The following is a 20,990-nucleotide window of genomic DNA, read 5'->3' on the forward strand; positions in this document are numbered from 1 at the left end:
TTTGAATGACTTTTTTTCCTTTGAAATGTCATTTTGCTGTCAGACTGTTCTAAACACGGTAAACATGCGCCCCTTTACAGGCATACTATAGACACCCCCCAGGTAAAAAAATTTAAAGGAATATTACACTTTTATTGTTTGTGTTTAAGCATTATTAAAATCACTGCTCCCGAAAAAACGTCAATTTTTAAAACTTTTTTTGCATTGATCCATGTCCCCTGGGGCAGGACCCAGGTCCCCAAAAACTTTTTATGACAATACCATGCATATAAGCCTTTAAAATTAGCACTTTTGATTTCTCCCATAGACTTTTAACCACTTGACAACTGGGCACTTAAACCCCCTTCCTAACCAGACCAATTTTCAGCTTTTGGTGCTCTCACATTTTGAATGACAATTACTCAGCCATGCAACACTGTATCTATATGAAATTTTTGTCCTTTTTTTCACACAAATGGAGCTTTCTTTTGGTGGTATTTAATCACCGCTGGGTTCTTTATTTTTTGCGCCGTAAAAGAAAAAAGACCGAAAAATCTGTAAAAAAATGCATTTTTCTTCATTTCTGTTATAATATTTTGCAAATTAGTAATTTTTCTTCATATATTTTGGCCAAAATTTATACCGCTACATATCTTTGGTAAAATTAACCCAAATCGGTGGATATTATTTGGTCTTTGTGAAAGTTATAGAGTCCAAAAGCTATGGTGCGAATATCTGAAAATTGATCACACCTGAAGTACTGACGGCCTATCTAATTTCTTGAGACCCTAACATTCCAGAAAAGTACAAATACCCCCCAAATGATACCTTTTTGGAAAGAAGACATTCCAAGGTATTTAGAAAGATGCATGGTGAGATTTTTGAAGTTGTCATTTTTTCCCACAATTCTTTGCAAAATCAAGGTTTTTTTTTTACTTTTTTTTTTTCCCACAAAATTGTCATATTAGCAGGTTATTTCTCACACACCACATATGCATACCACAAATTACACCCCAAAACACATTCTGCTATTACTCCCGAGTACGGCGATACCACATGTGTGAGACTTTTACACAGCGTGGCCACATACAGAGGCCCAACATGCAGGGGAGCACCTTCAGGCGTTCTGTAGCTCCCAGGCCAATTCTGACATTTCTCTCCTACATGTAAAAATCATCATTTATTTGCTAGAAAATTACATAGAACCCCAAAACATTATATATGTTTTTTTAGCAAAGACCCTAGAGAATACAATGGCGGTCATTGCAACTTTTTATCTCGCACGGTATTTGCGCAGCAATTTTTTTAACGCGTTTTTTTTGGGAAAAAAACTGTTTTGTGCTTTACAAAAACCAAAACAGTAAAGTTAGCCTAATGTTTTTGCATAATGTGAAAGATGAAGTTATACTGAGTAAATAGATACCCAACATGTCACCTTTCAAAATTGCACGCGCTTGTGGAATGGCGCCAAACTTTGCTACTCAAAAATCCCCATAGGCGACGCTTTAAAATTTTTTATTGGTTACATGTTTTGAGTTACAGAGGAGGTCTAGGGCCAAAATTATTACTCTCACTCTACCGATCGCAGCGATACCTCACATGTGTGGTTTGAACACGGTTTTCATATGTGGGCGGGACTTACGTATGCGTTCGCTTCTGCATGCGAGCACGCAGGGACAGGGGCGCTTTAAAATTTTTTTATTTTTTTTTATTGTTCATTTTACTTTATTTATTTTAGTTTGATGCTTTTTTCCAAAAAAAAAAAATTTTGACCACTTTTATTCCTATTACAAGGAATATAAACATCCTTGTAATAGGAATATGGCATGACAGGTCCTCTTTACAGTGAGATATGGGGTCAATAAGACCCCACATCTCACCTCTAGGCTGGGAAGCCTGAAATAAAAAAAAAAAAAAAAACGATCCTGGCTTCGATCGTAGCGGTGAGTCGGTAGAAGCGCGGGAGGGGGGGACATCCCCTCTCGCCTCCCGTAAGAATGATCAAGCAGTGGAACAGCTGCTATGATCATTCTCATGGTGTAGGGAATCGCCGGCTGAAAAAGCCGATATCTGAATGATGCCTGTAGCTGCAACCATCATTCAGATATCTCCGCACAAAGTCAAGGACGTTGTATGACGGCCGGTGGGCGGGAAGTGGTTAAAACGCATTTTTTTTTTAACACAAAGTTGTCCATTTATACAATATTTCTACCACATAACATGTACATACCAAAAATGACACCCCAAAATAGATTCCCCTGCTCCTCCTGAGTACGGCGATACCACATGTGTGAGACTTCCACAGCCTGGCCACATACAGAGGCCGAGTATAGCTGAGCATGGCTCGGTATGGCGGGGTATTGCGGAGTATGGCGGGGTATGGCGGGGTATTGCGGAGTATGGCGGGGTATTGCGGAGTATGGCGGGGTATTGCAGAGCATGGCAGAGTATGGCGGAGTATGGCGGAGTATGGCGGGGTATTGCGGAGTATGGCGGGGTATTGCAGGGTATTGCAGGGTATAGCAGAGTATGGCAGAGTATGGCGGGGTATGGCGGGGTATTGCGGAGTATGGCGGGGTATTGCGGAGTATGGCGGGGTATGGCGGGGCATGGCAGAGTATGGCGGGGGCATGGCAGAGTATGGCGGGGGCATGGCAGGGTATGACGGGGGCATTGCAGAGTATGGCGGGGGCATTGCAGAGTATTGCGGGGGAATTGCAGAGTATTGCACAGCATTGCAGAGTATTGTGGGGGCATTGCAGAGTATGGCGGGGGCATTGCAGAGTACTGCACAGCATTGCAGAGTATTGTGGGGGTATTGCAGAGTATTGTGGGGGTATTGCAGAGTATTGTGGGGGTATTGCAGAGTACTGCACAGCATTGCAGAGTATTGTGGGGGTATTGCAGAGTATTGCACAGCATTGCAGAGTATTGTGGAGGTGTTGCAGAGTATTGTGGGGGTGTTGCAGAGTATTGTGGGGGTGTTGCAGAGTATTGCACAGCATTGCAGAGTATTGTGGGGGTATTGCAGAGTATTGTGGGGGTGTTGCAGAGTATTGCTCAGCATTGCAGTGTAGTGGGGATGGCTGAGCATGGATGGATGGATGCCTGGATGTCTCTGTGCAGCGCTGTGGGCACTACACATACAGCCCACAGCGCTGCAGACATCCATCCATCCCCCTCCCCGCTCACTGTGTACCGATCGGTACACAGGCGGGGAGGAGAGGGGGAGGAGAGGAACCGGCATCATCAGATGACGCCGGTCTGTTTACATGTGATCGCGCCGTCATTTGACGGCGCGATCACATGGTAAACGGCCGCGATCAGCGGCCATTTACCGGGATCCGTGATGCGCCGGGTCCTCCGGACCCGGCGGTCACGGATGTGTTCGGGTGCGCGCCCCAGGGGGCGCGCGAGAGGGGAATTCTGGGAGGACGTCATAGTACGCCCTCCCAGAGTTATCCAACCACCCTGCAGCCGTCATTCGGCTATGGGCCGGTTGGTAAGTGGTTAAAGGGTGTTCCGCGGCTTTCGAATTTGCCACGAACACCCCAAATTGTTTGCTGTTCGGTGAACTGGCGAACAGCCGATGTTCGAGTCGAACATGAGTTCGACTCGAACTCGAAGCTCATCCCTAGTCACAAGAAGTGAATGTTTATGATAACACTTTGAATGTGGATATTGTGGATACTCTTCTTAAGTACTGTTTTTTTTTTTTTTTTTATGGTCACAGTACAATTTTGAAATTTGCATTTTTTGCATATGCAACTGGTTGGAGTGTTTCATATTCAAATGTGTGCACTTTGAGCACTTTATTTGTATTGATGTTGTTTTGATTATCTAAATAACACATTAAGGTGATCTAAGTAACACCTAATATCCTGAGCATAGTTCACATTTTTTGTAAATATAAGGCTGGTATAATACTGGCACAACATGTGTGTTATATATTGCTTGTGCTATTTAATTCTTAGATTGTGTAGTAAAATACCTTGAACAATGAAAGAAGACTTAGCCACAGTTGATCCCATGACATTTGTAGCCCTGCATTCATACACTGATGTATCTTCTTTACGAACAGCAACTATATGCAGAGATTTATTTGGCAATATTGAGAAACGGCTATCCCCAGAAATAGGACGAGTAAGACGAGACCAGAAAATGTCAGGCACTGGTTCTGCTTCTGCTTGACAATTCAAAACCACAGATGTACCGGCATTAACTGTCATGTCAACTGGAGGAATCTTTATAATGGGAGGTTCTGTAAAGTAATTAAGTAAAGAATCAGAATTATACACTGGTGACTGCAGACCTGACAGACACTCAGAACACCGTTATCATAATTTGTTTAGGAAAAAGCATGTCATTGATTTGTATTTAATATTTATATTTTTTAGGTGCACATAAAGCCAACACTCTTTCTGATCTTTTCGGATCTTTTCTGTTACCTCCGTCTCATTGAAGAGATTTACCTTTACTTCCTGTCCTAGAGATGCAGGAGAAAATAAGAAGAGATCTCTCAACAATGAATTGAGATCCCATCTTAGAGAGTTGTCATATGAACAGGTGTCCCTAATGGAGGATTTTGCCTTTACGACTTCCTATTCATATGTCAGTTTTCATAGCTTGAGAAGCCCCAAGCCAAAGAGTAGCATCTGTCCATGATGTCTGAGGTAATGGGCTCTATATTTCATAAATATTTTATTGGAGCTACATTAATAAGCTCAATATGGAAACAGTAGAAAATTCTCCAGAAATGACCTACCTACCCAATCTATTTGCTGGATGATCCCTGTATTGGATTGTTTTTGTACTTAGTGAGTGAACTATTTAATAAGCATTTTTTGGATTGAGTCTTCCAAAATTATGCCAAACGGCTTATAAATAGAAAGACATTTTCTGCTATGCTTTTGCATAATACTGGCAGTTTGAGAAAGTCATCTGTTATCAGTTAGATTACTCTTAAAAATAATATATACAGTATGTAGGGCTCTGCTTAGTTTTAAAAAAAATGTTGAGCGTTGATATATACAGTATCTCACAAAAGTGAGTACACCCCTCACATTTTTGTAAATATTTTATTATACCTTTTCATGTGACAACACTGAAGAAATTACACTTTCCATCAATGTAAAGTAGTAAGTGTACAGCTTGTATAACAGTGTACAGGACATGGTTCCAGTAATCCATGTCCTTAGATTGCTTGTCTTCAGCAAACTGTTTGTGGGCTTTCTTGTGCATCATCTTTAGAAGAGGCTTCCTTCTGGGACGACAGCCATGCAGACCAATTTAATGCAGTGTGTGGCGTATGGTCTGAGCATGGCGAGGCTGACCCCCCCACCCCTTTAACCTCTACAGCAATGCTGGCAGCACTCATATGTCTATTGGAACCTGTCCTGGTAAACCACTGTATGGTCTTGGCCACCATGCTGCAGCTTAGTTTCAGGGTCTTGGCAATCTTCTTATAGCCTAGGCCATATTTATGTAGAGCAACAATTCTTTTTTCCAGGTCCTCAGAGAGTTCTTTGCCATGAGGTGCCATGTTGAACTTCCAGTGACCAGTATGAAAGAGTGAGAGCGATAACACCAAATTTAGTACACCTGCTCCCCATTCACACCTGAGACCTTGTAACACTAACAAGTCACATGACACCGGGGAGGGAAAATGGCTAATTGGGTCCAATTTGGACATTTTCATTAGGGGTGTACTCACTTTTGTTGCCAGCGGTTTAGACATTAATGGCTGCGTGTTGAGTTAATTTGAGGGGACAGAAAATGTACACTGTTATACAAGCTGTACACTCACTACTTTACATTGTAGCAAAGTGTAATATCTTCAATGTTGTCTCATGAAAAGATAGAATAAAATATTTACAAAAATATGAGGGGTGTACTCACTTTTGTGAGATACTGTATATATATATATATATATATATATATATATATATATATACATACACAGCAGGGAAAATAAGTATTGAACAAGTCACCATTTTTCTAGATAAATCTATTTGTAAAGGTGCTATTGACATTAAATGTTTACTACTTGTCGGTAACAACCCATGCAATCCATACATACAAGGAAACCAAAACAAATAAGGTGAGAAATTAAGGTATGTGTAATACAATGGAATGGCACAGGGAAAAAGTAATGAACACACCAACTGAAATGTATTTAATACTTTGTACAAAATCCTTTGTTGATAATGAAAGCTTCAAAATGCCTCCTGTATAAAGAAACTAGTTGTATGCATTCCTCGTGTGTGATTTTGGCCCATTCTTTCACACAAACTGTCTCCAAATCTTAAAGATTCCATGGGCCTCTTCTATGAGCTCTGATCTTTAGTTCTTTCCGTAGATTTTCTATTGGATTCAAGTCAGGTGAGTGGCTGGGCCATTCTAGCAGCTTTATTTTCTTTCTTTGAAACCAATTGAGAGTTTTCTTGGCTTTGTGTTTGGGATCATTGTCTTGCTTAAATGTGCACCCTTGTTTCATCTCCTCCTCCCTACTTACCCCCATCCTCTGTCCTGACAACTACTGTCCTCTGCCCTGCTGACCTCCTGTTCTCTGCCCTACTGTTCCCTGTACACCGCCCTACATCCTACTGACCTCTCTACACTGCCCTACATACTACTGACCTCTGTACACTGCTCTATATACTGCTGACCTTTGTACACTTCCCTATATACTGCTGAACTCTGTACACTGCCCTACATCCTACTGACCTCTGTGCACTGCCCTACATCCTACTGACCACTGTACACTGCCCTACATACTACTGACCTCTGTACACTGCTCTATATACTGCTGACCTTTGTACACTGCCCTATATACTGCTGAACTTTGTACACTGCCCTACATCCTACTGACCACTGTACACTGCCTTACATACTACTGACCACTGTACACTGCTCTACATACTACTGACCCCTGTACACAACCCTACATCCTACTGACCTCTGTGCACTGTCCTACATACTACTAACCTCTGTACACTGCTCTACATCCTACTGACCTCTGTACACTGCCCTATAAACTGCTGACCTCTGTACACGTCCCTACATACTAGTAACCTCTGTGCACTCCCCTATATACTGCTGATCTCTGTATACTGTCCTACATACTACTGACCTCTGTGCACTGCCCTACATACTACTGACCTCTGTGCACTGCCCTACATCCTACTGACCACTGTACACTGCCCTACTTACTACTGACCTCTGTACACTGCTCTACATCCTACTGACCTCTGTACACTGCTCTACATCCTACTGACCTCACTCTGCCCTAGATACTACTGACCTCTGTACACTGCCCTACATACTACTGACCACTGCACACTGCCCTACAAACTACTGACCTCTGTACACTGCCCTAAATACTACTGACCTCTGTACATTGTACACTGTATGATATATTAAATTCAGTTCTGTAAGCAACACCTTATTTTCTGGCAGTGCCCTCCCGAAGACTAGACTCTGGATCGGCCCCTGCCCCAATCCAGGTCCTTGGCTCCTGGACAACTCTTTTGATAACTCTTCATGAGTTGTCATGGGCCATGAGTTATCATGGCCCATGACAACTCATGAGATCTAGTGAGTTTTCATGGGCCATCCTCAGATATGTAGCAGAACAGTAGCTTTATTAAGCTAAATTCTCCATGTATTCATATGAGTAATGTGGCAGGTTGTAACATCTTCCCTTTGCTGCATCGGGTTGATGATATCATTTGGTGGAGAATTGATCCCTGCCTCCACTTGACTATTATAGAACAAGTCTTCAGCAAAATTTGTCTCAACTAACACAACATTTTCTGTTTTATTTTACAAATTATTCAGGAAACATTCTTCAGCTAGGTCGATGGTAAAATAAACTTACTTTGCAGGAACAGTGTTATTGTGTGTCCCATTGTTCCAGCATCATTTGTAGCTATACATATATAATCACCAATATCTTCATTCTATATAAGAGAAACAGTTACTGAAAATAGTAGTGACATGCATATTATATACTTTAATAAGGTAAGAAAACAAATATAAGTGAAAAATGGAAAGAAAACTGTAATGCCGCCTACACACGATCGCACATTCCGACAACAAAATCCATGTTTTTTTTCCGACAGATGTTGGCTCAAACTTGTCTTGCATACACACGGTCACACAAATTTTGTCGGAAATTCCGAACTTCAAGAACGCGGTGATGTACAACACGTATGACGGCACTAGAAAAGGGAAGTTCAATACCAAGTGCGTCACCCCTTGGGCTCCTTCTGCTAATCTCGTGTTAGTAAAAGTTTGGTGAGAGACGATTCGCGCTTTTCAGCCACGTGCTTTTCCGATCGTTACTGCTCTTCAGTTTGTGCTTGTGGGTTTGTATCTGATTTTCAGTGCTTGCCCCACCAAAGCGCACGCGAGGTCCGTATAAAATATATGGAGTACTTTGCGGGTAGGGGGGCCATTGATATGCCATAAAATGTTTAAGAAACATTTAAAAAAAAATTTTTTATTTAAACTGAAATAATATTTCCTTTGATTTACTGCTTGTGTTTCTTTTAACTGTCTCCTAGGTTCTCCAATGTGCTTTGATTTTTTGACACTTTCTTCAATAGTGCAAACGTAATTTATTTGATATATGAGGTGACAATCTCTTCTTCAGCAAACTATTATTATGTTGTGGGTCTGCTACACACATACCTTGTTTTTGTTGTTAATTTGTGTAATGCATTACAGTTAAAAATATACATCATTTTCAGCACCATGAATGAATTTTGCAGAGTCACAGAAATGGCATGATTGTGGCAAATTATAAAGCACTGTGGGAGTTATTTAATAAAGGAAAATTCACTTTGCACTACAAGTGCACAGCAAAAGTGCACTTGAAAGTGTGCTTGTAGTGCAAAGTGAATTTGCCTTTAGGAAATAACCCCCATTGTCACTGTAAACAACAACTTACTCCAAAAACTGCTATTGAGCATTGGAAGAAGAAGCCACACATTGTTGAGTCTTAAAATTTTTACTCTGTGCACACATGTGCGTTAGAAAAGGGTTTTTGAACAAACCAACATATTTTATGAATACCATTTTTGGTATCGACAGTAAAAATAGTCTTTTTTTGTGTTAAATAGGCATGTTTAAAATCATAAAACAATACCCAACTCAGGAACTTACAACGTTCAACTTTGAAAAAATGAAGGCAATATCAGACATTAGTATGTCCAAACTGTGTTGATATTGCCTTCATCAGATGGGGTGAAAGCCAAATTTTGAAGATGCACACAAATTGAGATTCAAACTAGAGATTTCCCTCCTGATCCCATGCCTAATGTCAACATGTGCTAGCTCCCATCATGGGGGATTAATGGACATGTTTCAGGGGTGCAACCCCTTCCTCTCAGCTACTTGAGTTGCGAGGAAGGGGTTGCACCCCCAAAACACGTACCTTGATATCCCATGATGGCAGATAGCACATGTTGACACACTGTGTGCATCTTCAAAATTTGGCTTTCAAGATACTTAAAAAATTGGTGAAAATTGCAGAAAAATTAAGACTTTAGGTATTTTTTAGATGCGGCCTAAAACATCAATGATATTTTTTAGTCTTTTTACAATATCATTGATATCTTCCTTGATCTTTTGTAAATCACGATTACACACCATGATCGATGAGGACGAGTGCACTTGTGAAATGCGAATCTTCTTCCACAACATCCACATCAACATCACCTAAAATAAAAAACACACCATGTATTATAAATATGCAGGCATCCATCTATTACCTGAAGCTGTGGTCTCAGACACTCACCTGTTGTGGTCACTATTTTACCCACTTCATAAACCTCTCCTTCCTCCACATCTTCTGGTTGTGGTGTGGGGATTTGCTTTTCTTTCATAGGTGGAGGGGTTCCTGGTGTTCTCAGATGTCCTGAGTCTTATCTCCCCTGTGTGAATTAAAAAAGGTATACTTAGCACATAGATATTTGAGGGCAGAAATAGTAATATGAAACATTGCTTAGAAGTGTCATACAATTGTCTTTTTTGGCAGAATTCCAAGCTGAAGACATTATTTTTTCCCTTTCTAAAGCTGGAATACTTACCATTTTTGTACAATTTTCACACATGGAGACACCCCTAGTATCCACTGGAGCACCTGTGTGGGATACCCTAAAAAGTTTGTTCTGGTGTCCCACACTAGTGCTCCTGCGTCCAGATGTGTAAACAGCTGCTGAGTGTCCTCTCCTTACACTGAATCAAGTTTGCATTTCATTCAAGTTACAGACCCATCTAGACAACAATGTACTAAACTTCTTTAATACAAATAGGCCTGAACAAATGTAGTTAACCTGTATCTGCCAAAAACATTGTATTAGTGGGCAACGAACAATGTTTACTACGAACGATTACTGTGTCCACCAACCTGAAAGTTGCCATTTTAAACTGTATGACAGTAAAGAAAAGCACATGGAGCAGCATGCAAGTAACAATAATAATAGGAACACACGACAACAACTTACTTTTTTGAAGAACTCTCTTGATCCTTCTGTACTGATCGTGCTTCCTCAATTTCAGGTCTGACCAGCATTTCCTCAGTTGATCCTTGGATCGCCGTACCCCAAAATTCCCGTGCAGACATTTCACAACTTTAGCCATGATCTTGGCCTTTCTCACATTTGGGTTTGGGTAAGGTCCATGCTTCCCATCATAGTCGGCCCTCTTCAAGATGTTCATCTCCACCATATCTATAAAGGACATATTTGAGGCCTTAAATCTCCTCCGAGATCAGGATGTTCGTGGCTCCGGGCTTTCGTTGTTGCTGCTGTTGTCTGCATGAACTTGCTCTTTCTCCACCATGTGCTCTCCCCACTGCGCAGAAAGAGAAGGGGTGGGGAATAGACTAGAAAGAAGGTCAGGGGCGGGAGAGTTTCACGCATGCGCAGTGTATATAAAGCGTAACATGCGTGCGTCGTACGTACAATCTGTGAGCGGAGGAAGGAGTAGCGGAAGCGCCGATTGTGATGACGAAGGTACAATTTTAACTTGGTGCATCAGTGGCCTATACTGCTTATAGATTGAGGTTTATATTGGGACAAGATTAGAAGAGTTTAGCCTGACATTAGGGTTTGTCTTGTGTTGTGTCTTGCAGAGAAAATGAATCCATTCAATGACAGGGAATTTCTACCAATATTCATTGACATGTTCAGGAAGCTGCCCTGTCTGTGGCAGGTGAACCACCCGTTTTTTAATAAGCTAAGAAAGAGGAAGGCAGCGCTGGAGAAACTGCTTGAATTTATGAAGCCGATGATCCCCACGGCAGACATCACCTATTTGAAATCGGTAGCATGAGGAGTACTTATCTTAGGGAGCAAAAGAAGGTCCAGAATTCCCAGAAATCAGGAGCAGCAGATGACGTTTATGTCCCCAGGCTGTGGTACTATGACAGACTGCAATTTCTGCCAGACCAGAGTGAACCCAGGCCAGCACTCTCCACTCTTCCTTCAAGGCTTCCTTCCACCTCAGCTGAGGCTTCCGATGTCCAACCTGGGCCTTCCAGGCAGGAAGATGTGGAGGAGCCCAGCTTGAGTCAGGTAGAGCATTGTTCAACATATTTCTTGTCGTAAAATTATTGATGTTAAGTAGATGTTATGATTGATCACTAATTGCTGATTTAACAAAGTGGTTTACATATCAATAGACAGTAGTGGCCAAAAAGGATTGGGACAAGAATGAAAAATGCTGGGCTCAGAATGATAGTCTTTTCTATTTGTTAACATTCAATTTGCAACAGTCATGAGCTCTAAACTGTGTGTGATTGATGACCAAAAAACTAAAACTATGTCCCTTTTTCATACACAGGAAAGCCTCAGCCAGGAGGTGGCAGGGGTAAGTGGCAGCCAGGTTGACCATCGTCCTCCTCCTCCACCTCCTGCCACAACTCCAACACCAGAGCCACAGCCTGGAAGGAAGCATCTAAGGAAGACAAGAGGGAGATGGCCTGGGTTCTGTCTGGTCTGGCAAAAGATGCAGGCTGTTGTATGACCACAGCCTGGGGATATATATGTCATCTGAAAGAGAAAATGTAGATAATTGCCTCACATCCAATATAAGTATTGGCACCACATCCCTGAAGTATACAATATACAAAACATGGAAGGAACTGGGATTTTAAAGGTGCAAAGGGTGACACAAAATTTATGGAAAAAAAATTTCACATTTTATTTAGAAAAGTTGATTAAAAACATATTTGTAAAAAGAGTTCACATTTAATGTACTGATACAATCTTAAATAGTGCAACCAAAGGATTTATTTCTCAACATGTTTCACCACATGCTTCTTCAGGAGAGTAATATCTGTCAGGCACTGTATGCAGGTCTTTCAAAAAATTGAATAGTGAATTGAATATAAACTCTAGCAATTAAACTACTTAAGTCAGGAAGCAAACCCAGCCGGAGGATCAACTGATGACCACAGAGAGTAAGTAAGATCGCGTTTTTAACTGATGGAAGAGGTCCTGTAATAAAGGACTAGCTTTAAACTAAGAGTCAAAGCTACTTTGCTTCATTAGTTCGTGTTTTTCCCAAGGCAGAGCCCCAAAAAAAAGGGTAAAAGACAGCAAGACACCTGGGTCAGATGGTGTGTGAAGAAGCCTGGTCCAGCCTGAGAGGAGGAGGATGTTATTTTCTTCACACACCATCTGACCCAGGTGTCTTGCTGTCTTTTCCCCTTTTTTGGGGGGCTCTGCCTTGGGAAAAACATGAACTAAATGTAAACTCTTTTTTTTACAAATATGTTTTTAATCAACTTTTCTAAATAAAATGTGATTTTTTTTTTACATAAATTTTGTGTCAGCCTTTGCACCTTTAAAATCCCAGTTCCTTCCATGTTTTGTATATAATATATGTCATCTGCTTCTGTTCATGATCTCTTGGACTCCTGGACCAGATTGTGCTCACTATTATATGGACTCCTCAGGCCACCAATTGTGCCTGTAAAATAGTTTTGACGTGTGCCCTGGGGTACAAAGGCTTCTCACATTTAACCAGTTTATCCAGCGTTGCCTTCATCTTTATTTTGTTATGACCCATAATAAATGGCTAATTATTTTGTTAAAATATTGCCTATGTGTTTTACTTCAAAAAGGACAGTTTGTTTGTGAGTAGGCAGGTACATTTCAAAAATACAATGTCAAATTAACAAGGGACACCAACCAACCTCTTTGAGGTTAAAAAATACAAGATAATAATAGTGTTGTGGTAACTTGACACACAAAACGAAAAAAAAATTATGGAGATCACTAGAAAAAATTAATAAAACAGGTGATCTTGATAAAAAAAAAATATATAAAAAAAAAATCACTATAAAAAAAAATACAAAACATTATTATGGAGATCTGACGAAAAAATAAATAATATTATTCAGGAGATCACGAGAAATAATAAAAAAATCATTATTTCAGAACTCTGTGTGAATATCATCAGCAAAACAACTTCATTATTCTAGCATTATAAAGAAGAAGAGAATGTGCTGCATTAAAAGATTTAAAAAATTTCAACGTGACGAATGTGCTATCTCCATTACGAACGCTAGTTTTACCAGACCGAGCACTTCCGTCTTGTACTTGATTCTGAGCATGCATGCAACTTTGTGCGTCAGAATTGTGTACACACGATCGGAATTTACGAGAACGGATTTTGTTGTCAGAAAATTTGAGATCCAGATCTCAAATTTTGTGTGACGGAAATTCCGATGGAAAATGTCCGATGGAGCCTACACATGGTCAGAATGTCTGACAACACACTCCCATCGAACATTTTCCGTTGGAAAATCTGATTATGTGTACAGGGCATAACAGTACTCCATGGAAAAAAAAGAAGTATAAGTAGTAGATTCTTACATGTTAGAAGTGCTGGAAGAAGATTTTTTGCCCACTGCTGTATAATCATTTTCCTGTCAAGTTCTTAGGAAGACATACTGTATGCGCTACCTATAGGAGGCTGAACACTAAGAATGATTGCTCCTTCCCTAAGGGTTATATTTCTGCACTAGGTTCTAGCTCATATGTCTGTAGCAAAGCTAAAGGGGGGGAATCCTAAGGCCTCATAGTTTATATTTACCTACATTTAGATGCATTTAGTTTAGCTAGGATTAGAGAAAATAGAGCTCTGTGCGTCCAGGGGCAGATTAGATACTCTGAAGTTGTCTACACACAAGTAAATGAATGTAAACACATGTAAATGCAAGTACATTTAAATGTAGGAGAACCTGATCTGGAAAGCACAAAGTTTGTTTATACTTTCCAGATGATTTCTCCTCAATTTAAATAAACCAAATGTAGGTAACCAGTGTAAATGTACCTTAAAAAGGGAGTCCTGCGAAAAATGTTTTTTTAAAAGTCAGCAGCTACAAATACTGCAGCTGCTGACTTTTAACATATATGGACACTTACCTGTCACAGGGTCCAGCGATGTCGGCACCCGAGGCCGAACCGTCCCTTGGTCCTCGGATGCTGCCGCCACCATCTTCAGTATGGGAATCAGGAAATGAAGCCTTCGGCTTCACTTCCCGGTTCCCTACTGTGCATGCGCGAGTCATGCAGTGCAATCTGATTGGTCCGTGCTGTCTCTGGGACCCTTGTGTGTCCCAGCAGACAGCGTGGTGGGACGGGAAGAGGCATAGACTTCCGTGGGAGTCTATGCCCGGAAGTGGGTGCAAATACCTGTCTTAGACAGGTATCTGCACTCCCTCCCCCCTAAAAGGAACCAAATGTGACACCGGAGGGGGGGAGGGTTCCAAAAAGTGGAGGTTCAATTTTTGTGTGAACCTCCGCTTCAAAACCTGGAATGTAAATGAAACAAAGTAGACCAGTGGTTATTAAAAATAACAGTAGCAACATTAAAGGGAGCAAGAGATTTAGGCCCGCCATACATGGTTCAAATCTTGGCCGGTTCTGCAGGAACCAGCTGAGATTCAAACCTTTAATGGGCAGGCTGAATGTACCAAGTTCATCTAACGATCAACTTGGGTACAATCAGCCTGCTGGATTCTCTTACGATTATTGCTAGCAGCTGCTACAGCCATTAGCAATAATCACTGTCTTCTCCTGGCGGGGATGGCTTCCCCCGCCCGCCCCCCTGTTGGGAGAAGACAATTGCTGATTTCCCTGTCAACACTGTCTGTGTTAATGGGGAACCCATGGTTACTGTAAAGAAATTTGCACTGTGTATGGCCAGCCCTAGACAGACAATATAACTGCTAAAAAGAAGGCATTAAAAGCAAAGATGGAAGAAATGCTCCCAAACTTATGTAAAATAAATATGATTTACAGGGGGTAAAACACATGGCCTGGATAAGCCTCAAAATTTGTGGAGAAGTTGAAAATGAAGGAGGCCTGCTACATGCCAGACCAGTCATTCAAAGCCTCCTGCAAAATCTTCCTATTAAAAAGGTGTTTTGGCTGAGGCAGCCAGGGTATGGAAAAGGGGACTAGGGTAGACAGGGGCAAGAAAATACAACTTAGAACTAAGGCTTAAAGGTAATCTAGGAAGTGATAGGCTCTAAGTTGTAATACATGGTTAAATAGAATGACTTATTGGTTAAGCTACCAGGTTAGTGACCTTAGCATCAGCCAACAAGGAAACCTAATAAAGTTAGAGCCAGTTGACAGTGGATTGTAATATGCAAGAATATTTTTTAGCCCCTGAAACCTTTCAAGAAGACTAAAAAATAAAGGTGAAAAAATCAACAAATATAAAAGTAAAATTAAATAATTTGAAGAAATATTAAAAATCTAGATCTACTGTTATCTTAAAGACTGAAGATTGTGTGTCTAGTGTTGCAGTATACCCTATAGGCTCCAACTACCTACAGACCGGGAATACACACCAAGGGTCATGCTGTGTCTTCTAGTAAATAATATTCTTGTAGAAGGATAGTTATGAAGATGTGGTTAGATTAGCTTCAAGCTGACTTACTGTAGTGTTGTAAATTGCAAGAGAGCCATTATTGAACTGTTTAAATCGCCTATTGAAAAGGATTTCATTTTCTTTCTTATTCCACTGAATTTTAGGTATAGGATTCCCTTGTACTATACAATTTAGGATAATGCTGCCTCCTAGTGCTGCAGTCTGATTGGTGTGGTGGAACCCAACAAGAACAGGAGGCTCTGATGGAAAAATAAGAAAATAATATTTGGTTAGTAAATGTACAGAAAAGTACGTTATGTGAATATTTATTAAATGTGTAATTCGAGAGTGCTTTATTTTACTCAATACCTACCTTTTACAAAAACTTTCACGGTAGTATTAATTGATGCAACAATATTTTCTGCTATGCAAGTATAGGTGCCAGCATCCTCTTTTGAAACCCTCTCAATTACAAAATCATTCAGATATTTTGATTGCCCAATCTGCACTGTGGGATAAATAATAGTAGAAGAAATCATCACATACTATACAATATCTTTTTGATTTTAAGTCTACACACTATACAGTTTTGAAACATAGAGACAGTTAGGCCATTACCTCTAGGGCTCTTTCACAGAGTGTGCTGTCTGCTCCAATCAGCAGCAGATCTGTGAGCGAAGCCTAATGGATGTACATTTGTGCCTAATCAGTTTATGTCTGGTAGACATGAGGCGACATGTTATAGCTCTGTCGGGGGCCAGATGTTACATAGTTACATATACATAGTAGGTGAGGTTGAAAAAAGACACAAGTCCAACCCATGTGTGTGATTATATGTCAGTATTACATTGTATATCCCTGTATGTTGCGGTCGTTTAGGTGCTTATCAAATAGTTCCTTGAAACTATCGATGGCTGAGACCACCGCCTGTGGAAGGGAACTCCACATCCTTGCCGCTCTTACAGTAAAGAACCCTCTACGTAGTTTAAGGTTAAACCTCTTTTCTTCTAATTTTAATGAGTGGCCACGAGTCTTGTTAATCGCTTGCTGCCCGCTGTCCGTCATATGACGGCCAGGCAGAGCGGTTCTTGTTCTGGGTCATATGATGGCCCTCCATTTAAACAGGGAATGTTCACAATCATGTGTGCACATCCCTGTTCCTTCGATGGCGGCGTGTCACAGAGACACCGCTCGCCACCAAGGAGGGTGAACAGCCATTGGGTATGGCTGTTTACCACGTGATCGGCCATGATGAAGTCATGGCCGATCACAGGTGGTACTGCCCCACTTTGCACGGCGCATGCGCGCGATCTTGACGCTGGTAAACAGCCATTGGCTGGCGGCTGTTTACCACTAGGGATGAGCCGAACACCCCCCTGTTCGGTTCGCACCAGAACATGCGAACAGGAAAAAAGTTCGTTCGAACACGCGAACACCGTTAAAGTCTATGGGACACGAACATGAATAATCAAAAGTGCTAATTTTAAAGGCTAATATGCAAGTTATTGTCATAAAAAGTGTTTGGGGACCTGGGTCCTGCCCCAGGGGACATAGATCAATGCAAAAAAAAGTTTTAAAAACGGCCGTTTTTTCAGGAGAAGTGATTTTAATAATGCTTAAAGTCAAACAATAAAAGTGTAATATCCCTTTAAATTTCGTACCTGGGGGGTGTCTATAGTATGCCTGTAAAGGGGCGCATGTTTCCTGTGTTTAGAACAGTCTGACAGCAAAATGACATTTTGAAGGAAAAAACTCATTTAAAACTACCCGCGGCTATTGCATTGCCGACAATACACATAGAAGTTCATTGATAAAAACGGCATGGGAATTCCCCAAAGGGGAACCCCGAACCAAAATAAAAAAAAAAAAATGACGTGGGAGTCCCCCTAAATAATACCAGGCCCTTCAGGTCTGGTATGGATATTAAGGGGAACCCCGGCCAAAATTTAAAAAAAAAAATGACGTGGGGTTCCCCCTAAATTCCATACCAGACCCTTCAGGTCTGGTATGGATTTTAAGGGGAACCCCGCGCCAAAAAAAAAAAAAAAAAACGGTGTGGGGTCCCCCCAAAAATCCATACCAGACCCTTATCCGAGCACGCAACCTGGCAGGCCGCAGGAAAAGGGGGGGGGGACGAGAGTGCGGCCCCCCCCTCCTGAACCGTACCAGGCCACATGCCCTCAACATTGGGAGGGTGCTTTGGGGTAGCCCCCCAAAACACCTTGTCCCCATGTTGATGAGGACAAGGGCCTCATCCCCACAACCCTGGCCGGTGGTTGTGGGGGTCTGCGGGCGGGGGGCTTATCGGAATCTGGAAGCCCCCTTTAACAAGGGGACCCCCAGATCCCGGCCCCCCCTGTGTGAAATGGTAAGGGGGTACAAAAGTACCCCTACCATTTCACTAAAAAACTGTCAAAAATGTTAAAAATGACAAGAGACAGTTTTTGACAATTCCTTTATTTAAATACTTCTTCTTTCTTCTATCTTCCTTCATCTTCTGGTTCTTCTGGTTCTTCTGGCTCTTCTGGTTCTTCCTCCGGCATTCTCGTCCAGCATCTCCTCAGCGGCGTCTTCTATCTTCTTCTCCTCGGGCCGCTCCACACCCATGGCATGGGGGGGAGGCTCCCGCTCTTCTCTTCATCTTCTTCATCTTCTTCTCTTCTTCTTTTCTTCTCTTCTTCATTTTCTTCTCCGGGCCGCTCCGCACCCATGCTGGCATGGAGGGAGGCTCCCGCTGTGTGACGGCGCTCCTCGTCTGACAGTTCTTAAATAACGGGGGGCGGGGCCCCCTCTGACGCACGGGACATGACGGGACTTTCCTGTGGCATTCCCTGTGACGTCACAGGGAAGTCCCATCAAGTCACCGTGCGTCAGAGGGGGGCGGGGTCACCGGGTGGACCCGCCCCCCGTTATTTAAGAACTGTCAGACGAGGAGCGCCGTCACACAGCGGGAGCCTCCCTCCATGCCAGCATGGGTGCGGAGCGGCCCGGAGAAGAAAATGAAGAAGAGAAGAAGAGAAGAAGAGAAGAAGATGAAGAAGAAGAGAAGAGCGGGAGCCTCCCCCCATGCCATGGGTGCGGAGCGGCCCGAGGAGAAGAAGATAGAAGACGCCGCGGAGGAGATGCTGGACGAGAACGCCGGAGGAAGAACCAGAAGAGCCAGAAGAACCAGAAGAACCAGAAGATGAAGGAAGATAGAAGAAAGAAGAAGTATTTAAATAAAGGAATTGTCAAAAACTGTCTCTTGTCATTTTTAACATTTTTGACAGGTTTTTAGTGAAATGGTAGGGGTAAGTACCCCCTTACCATTTCACACAGGGGGGGCCGGGATCTGGGGGTCCCCTTGTTAAAGGGGGCTTCCAGATTCCGATAAGCCCCCCGCCCGCAGACCCCCACAACCACCGGCCAGGGTTGTGGGGATGAGGCCCTTGTCCTCATCAACATGGGGACAAGGTGTTTTGGGGGGCTACCCCAAAGCACCCTCCCAATGTTGAGGGCATGTGGCCTGGTACGGTTCAGGAGGGGGGGGCCGCACTCTCGTCCCCCCCTCTTTTCCTGCGGCCTGCCAGGTTGCGTGCTCGGATAAGGGTCTGGTATGGATTTTTGGGGGGACCCCACGCCGTTTTTTTTTTTTTTTTTGGCGCGGGGTTCCCCTTAAAATCCATACCAGACCTGAAGGGTCTGGTATGGAATTTAGGGGGAACCCCACGTCATTTTTTTTTTTAATTTTGGCCGAGGTTCCCCTTAATATCCATATCAGACCTGAAGGGCCTGGTATGGAATTTAGGGGGACTCCCACGTCATTTTTTTTTTAAATTTTGGTTCGGGGTTCCCCTTTGGGGAATTCCCATGCCGTTTTTATCAATGAACTTCTATGTGTATTGTCGGCAATGCAATAGCCGCGGGTAGTTTTAAATGAGTTTTTTCCTTCAAAATGTCATTTTGCTGTCAAACTGTTCTAAACACAGGAAACATGCGCCCCTTTACAGGCATACTATAGACACCCCCCAGGTACGAAATTTAAAGGGATATTACACTTTTATTGTTTGACTTTAAGCATTATTAAAATCACTGCTCCTGAAAAAACGGCCGTTTTTAAAACTTTTTTTTGCATTGATCCATGTCCCCTGGGGCAGGACCCAGGTCCCCAAACACTTTTTATGACAATAACTTGCATATTAGCCTTTAAAATTAGCACTTTTGATTTCTCCCATAGACTTTTAAAGGGTGTTCCGCGGCATTCGAATTTGCCGCGAACACCCCAAATTGTTCGCTGTTCGGCGAACTTGCGAACAGCCAATGTTCGAGTCGAACATGAGTTCGACTTGAACTCGAAGCTCATCCCTATTTACCACGTGATCAGCTGTGATCCTTTCACAGCCGATCACTAGATGTCAATAAACCGCGGTAACGAGATGTTACCGGGTTCTCCTCCTCGATTGTGTGTGAGAAGGAGATTGCAGCAACATCTCGTTACCGCTTACAGTGTACATCAATCACACTGATTGCCCCCCAATAAAGAGGACCTGTCACCACCCATAAAAGTACCTGTCACAGTTCATCTGAGTACCTGTCAGTCCATATGAGTACCTGTCACAGTTCATCTGAGTACCTGAGTACCTGTCACAGTCCATTAGAGTACCCGAGTACCTGTCACAGTCTATCAGAGTACCGAGTACCTATCACAGTCCATCTGAGTACCAGAGTACCTGTCACAGTCCATCTGAGTACCCGAGTACCTGTCACAGTTCATCTGAGTACCTGAGTACCTGTCACAGTCCTTATGAGTACCTGAGTACCTGTCACAGTTCATCTGAGTACCCAAGTACCTGAGTACCTGTCACAGTTGATATTAGTACCTGAGTACCTGTCACAGTCCATATGAGTACGTGAGTACCTGTCACAGTCCATATGAGTACCTGAGTACCTGTCACAGTCCATATGAGTACTCGAGTACCCGAGTACCTGTCACAGTCCATATGAGTACCGAGTACCTGTCGCCGCCCTTCAGAGTACCCAAATACCAGTCACAAGCCCATCAAAGTACCTGAGTACTGTATCTGTATCTGTAGCCCAAAAGAGTACCCGAGTACCTGTCACCAGGCCATCAGAGT

General features: G+C 42.4%; 1 protein-coding gene across 1 annotated transcript in view; it reads right to left on the reverse strand.

The window, feature by feature from the left end:
• Positions 1-20,990, reverse strand: part of HMCN1 (hemicentin 1) — a 656,490-nt gene that overhangs the window by 159,607 nt on the left and 475,893 nt on the right. Inside the window, exons 84-87 of the mRNA XM_073592871.1 lie at positions 16,250-16,384; positions 15,946-16,136; positions 7,859-7,940; positions 3,971-4,240 (exon numbers count right to left, since the gene is read on the reverse strand). Coding sequence (XP_073448972.1) covers positions 3,971-4,240; positions 7,859-7,940; positions 15,946-16,136; positions 16,250-16,384 — 678 coding nt within the window. The remainder of the gene's footprint in view (positions 1-3,970; positions 4,241-7,858; positions 7,941-15,945; positions 16,137-16,249; positions 16,385-20,990) is intronic.

Source organism: Aquarana catesbeiana, linkage group LG07 (genome assembly GCF_042186555.1).
Source record: "Aquarana catesbeiana isolate 2022-GZ linkage group LG07, ASM4218655v1, whole genome shotgun sequence".
NCBI classification, from domain to species: domain Eukaryota; kingdom Metazoa; phylum Chordata; class Amphibia; order Anura; family Ranidae; genus Aquarana; species Aquarana catesbeiana.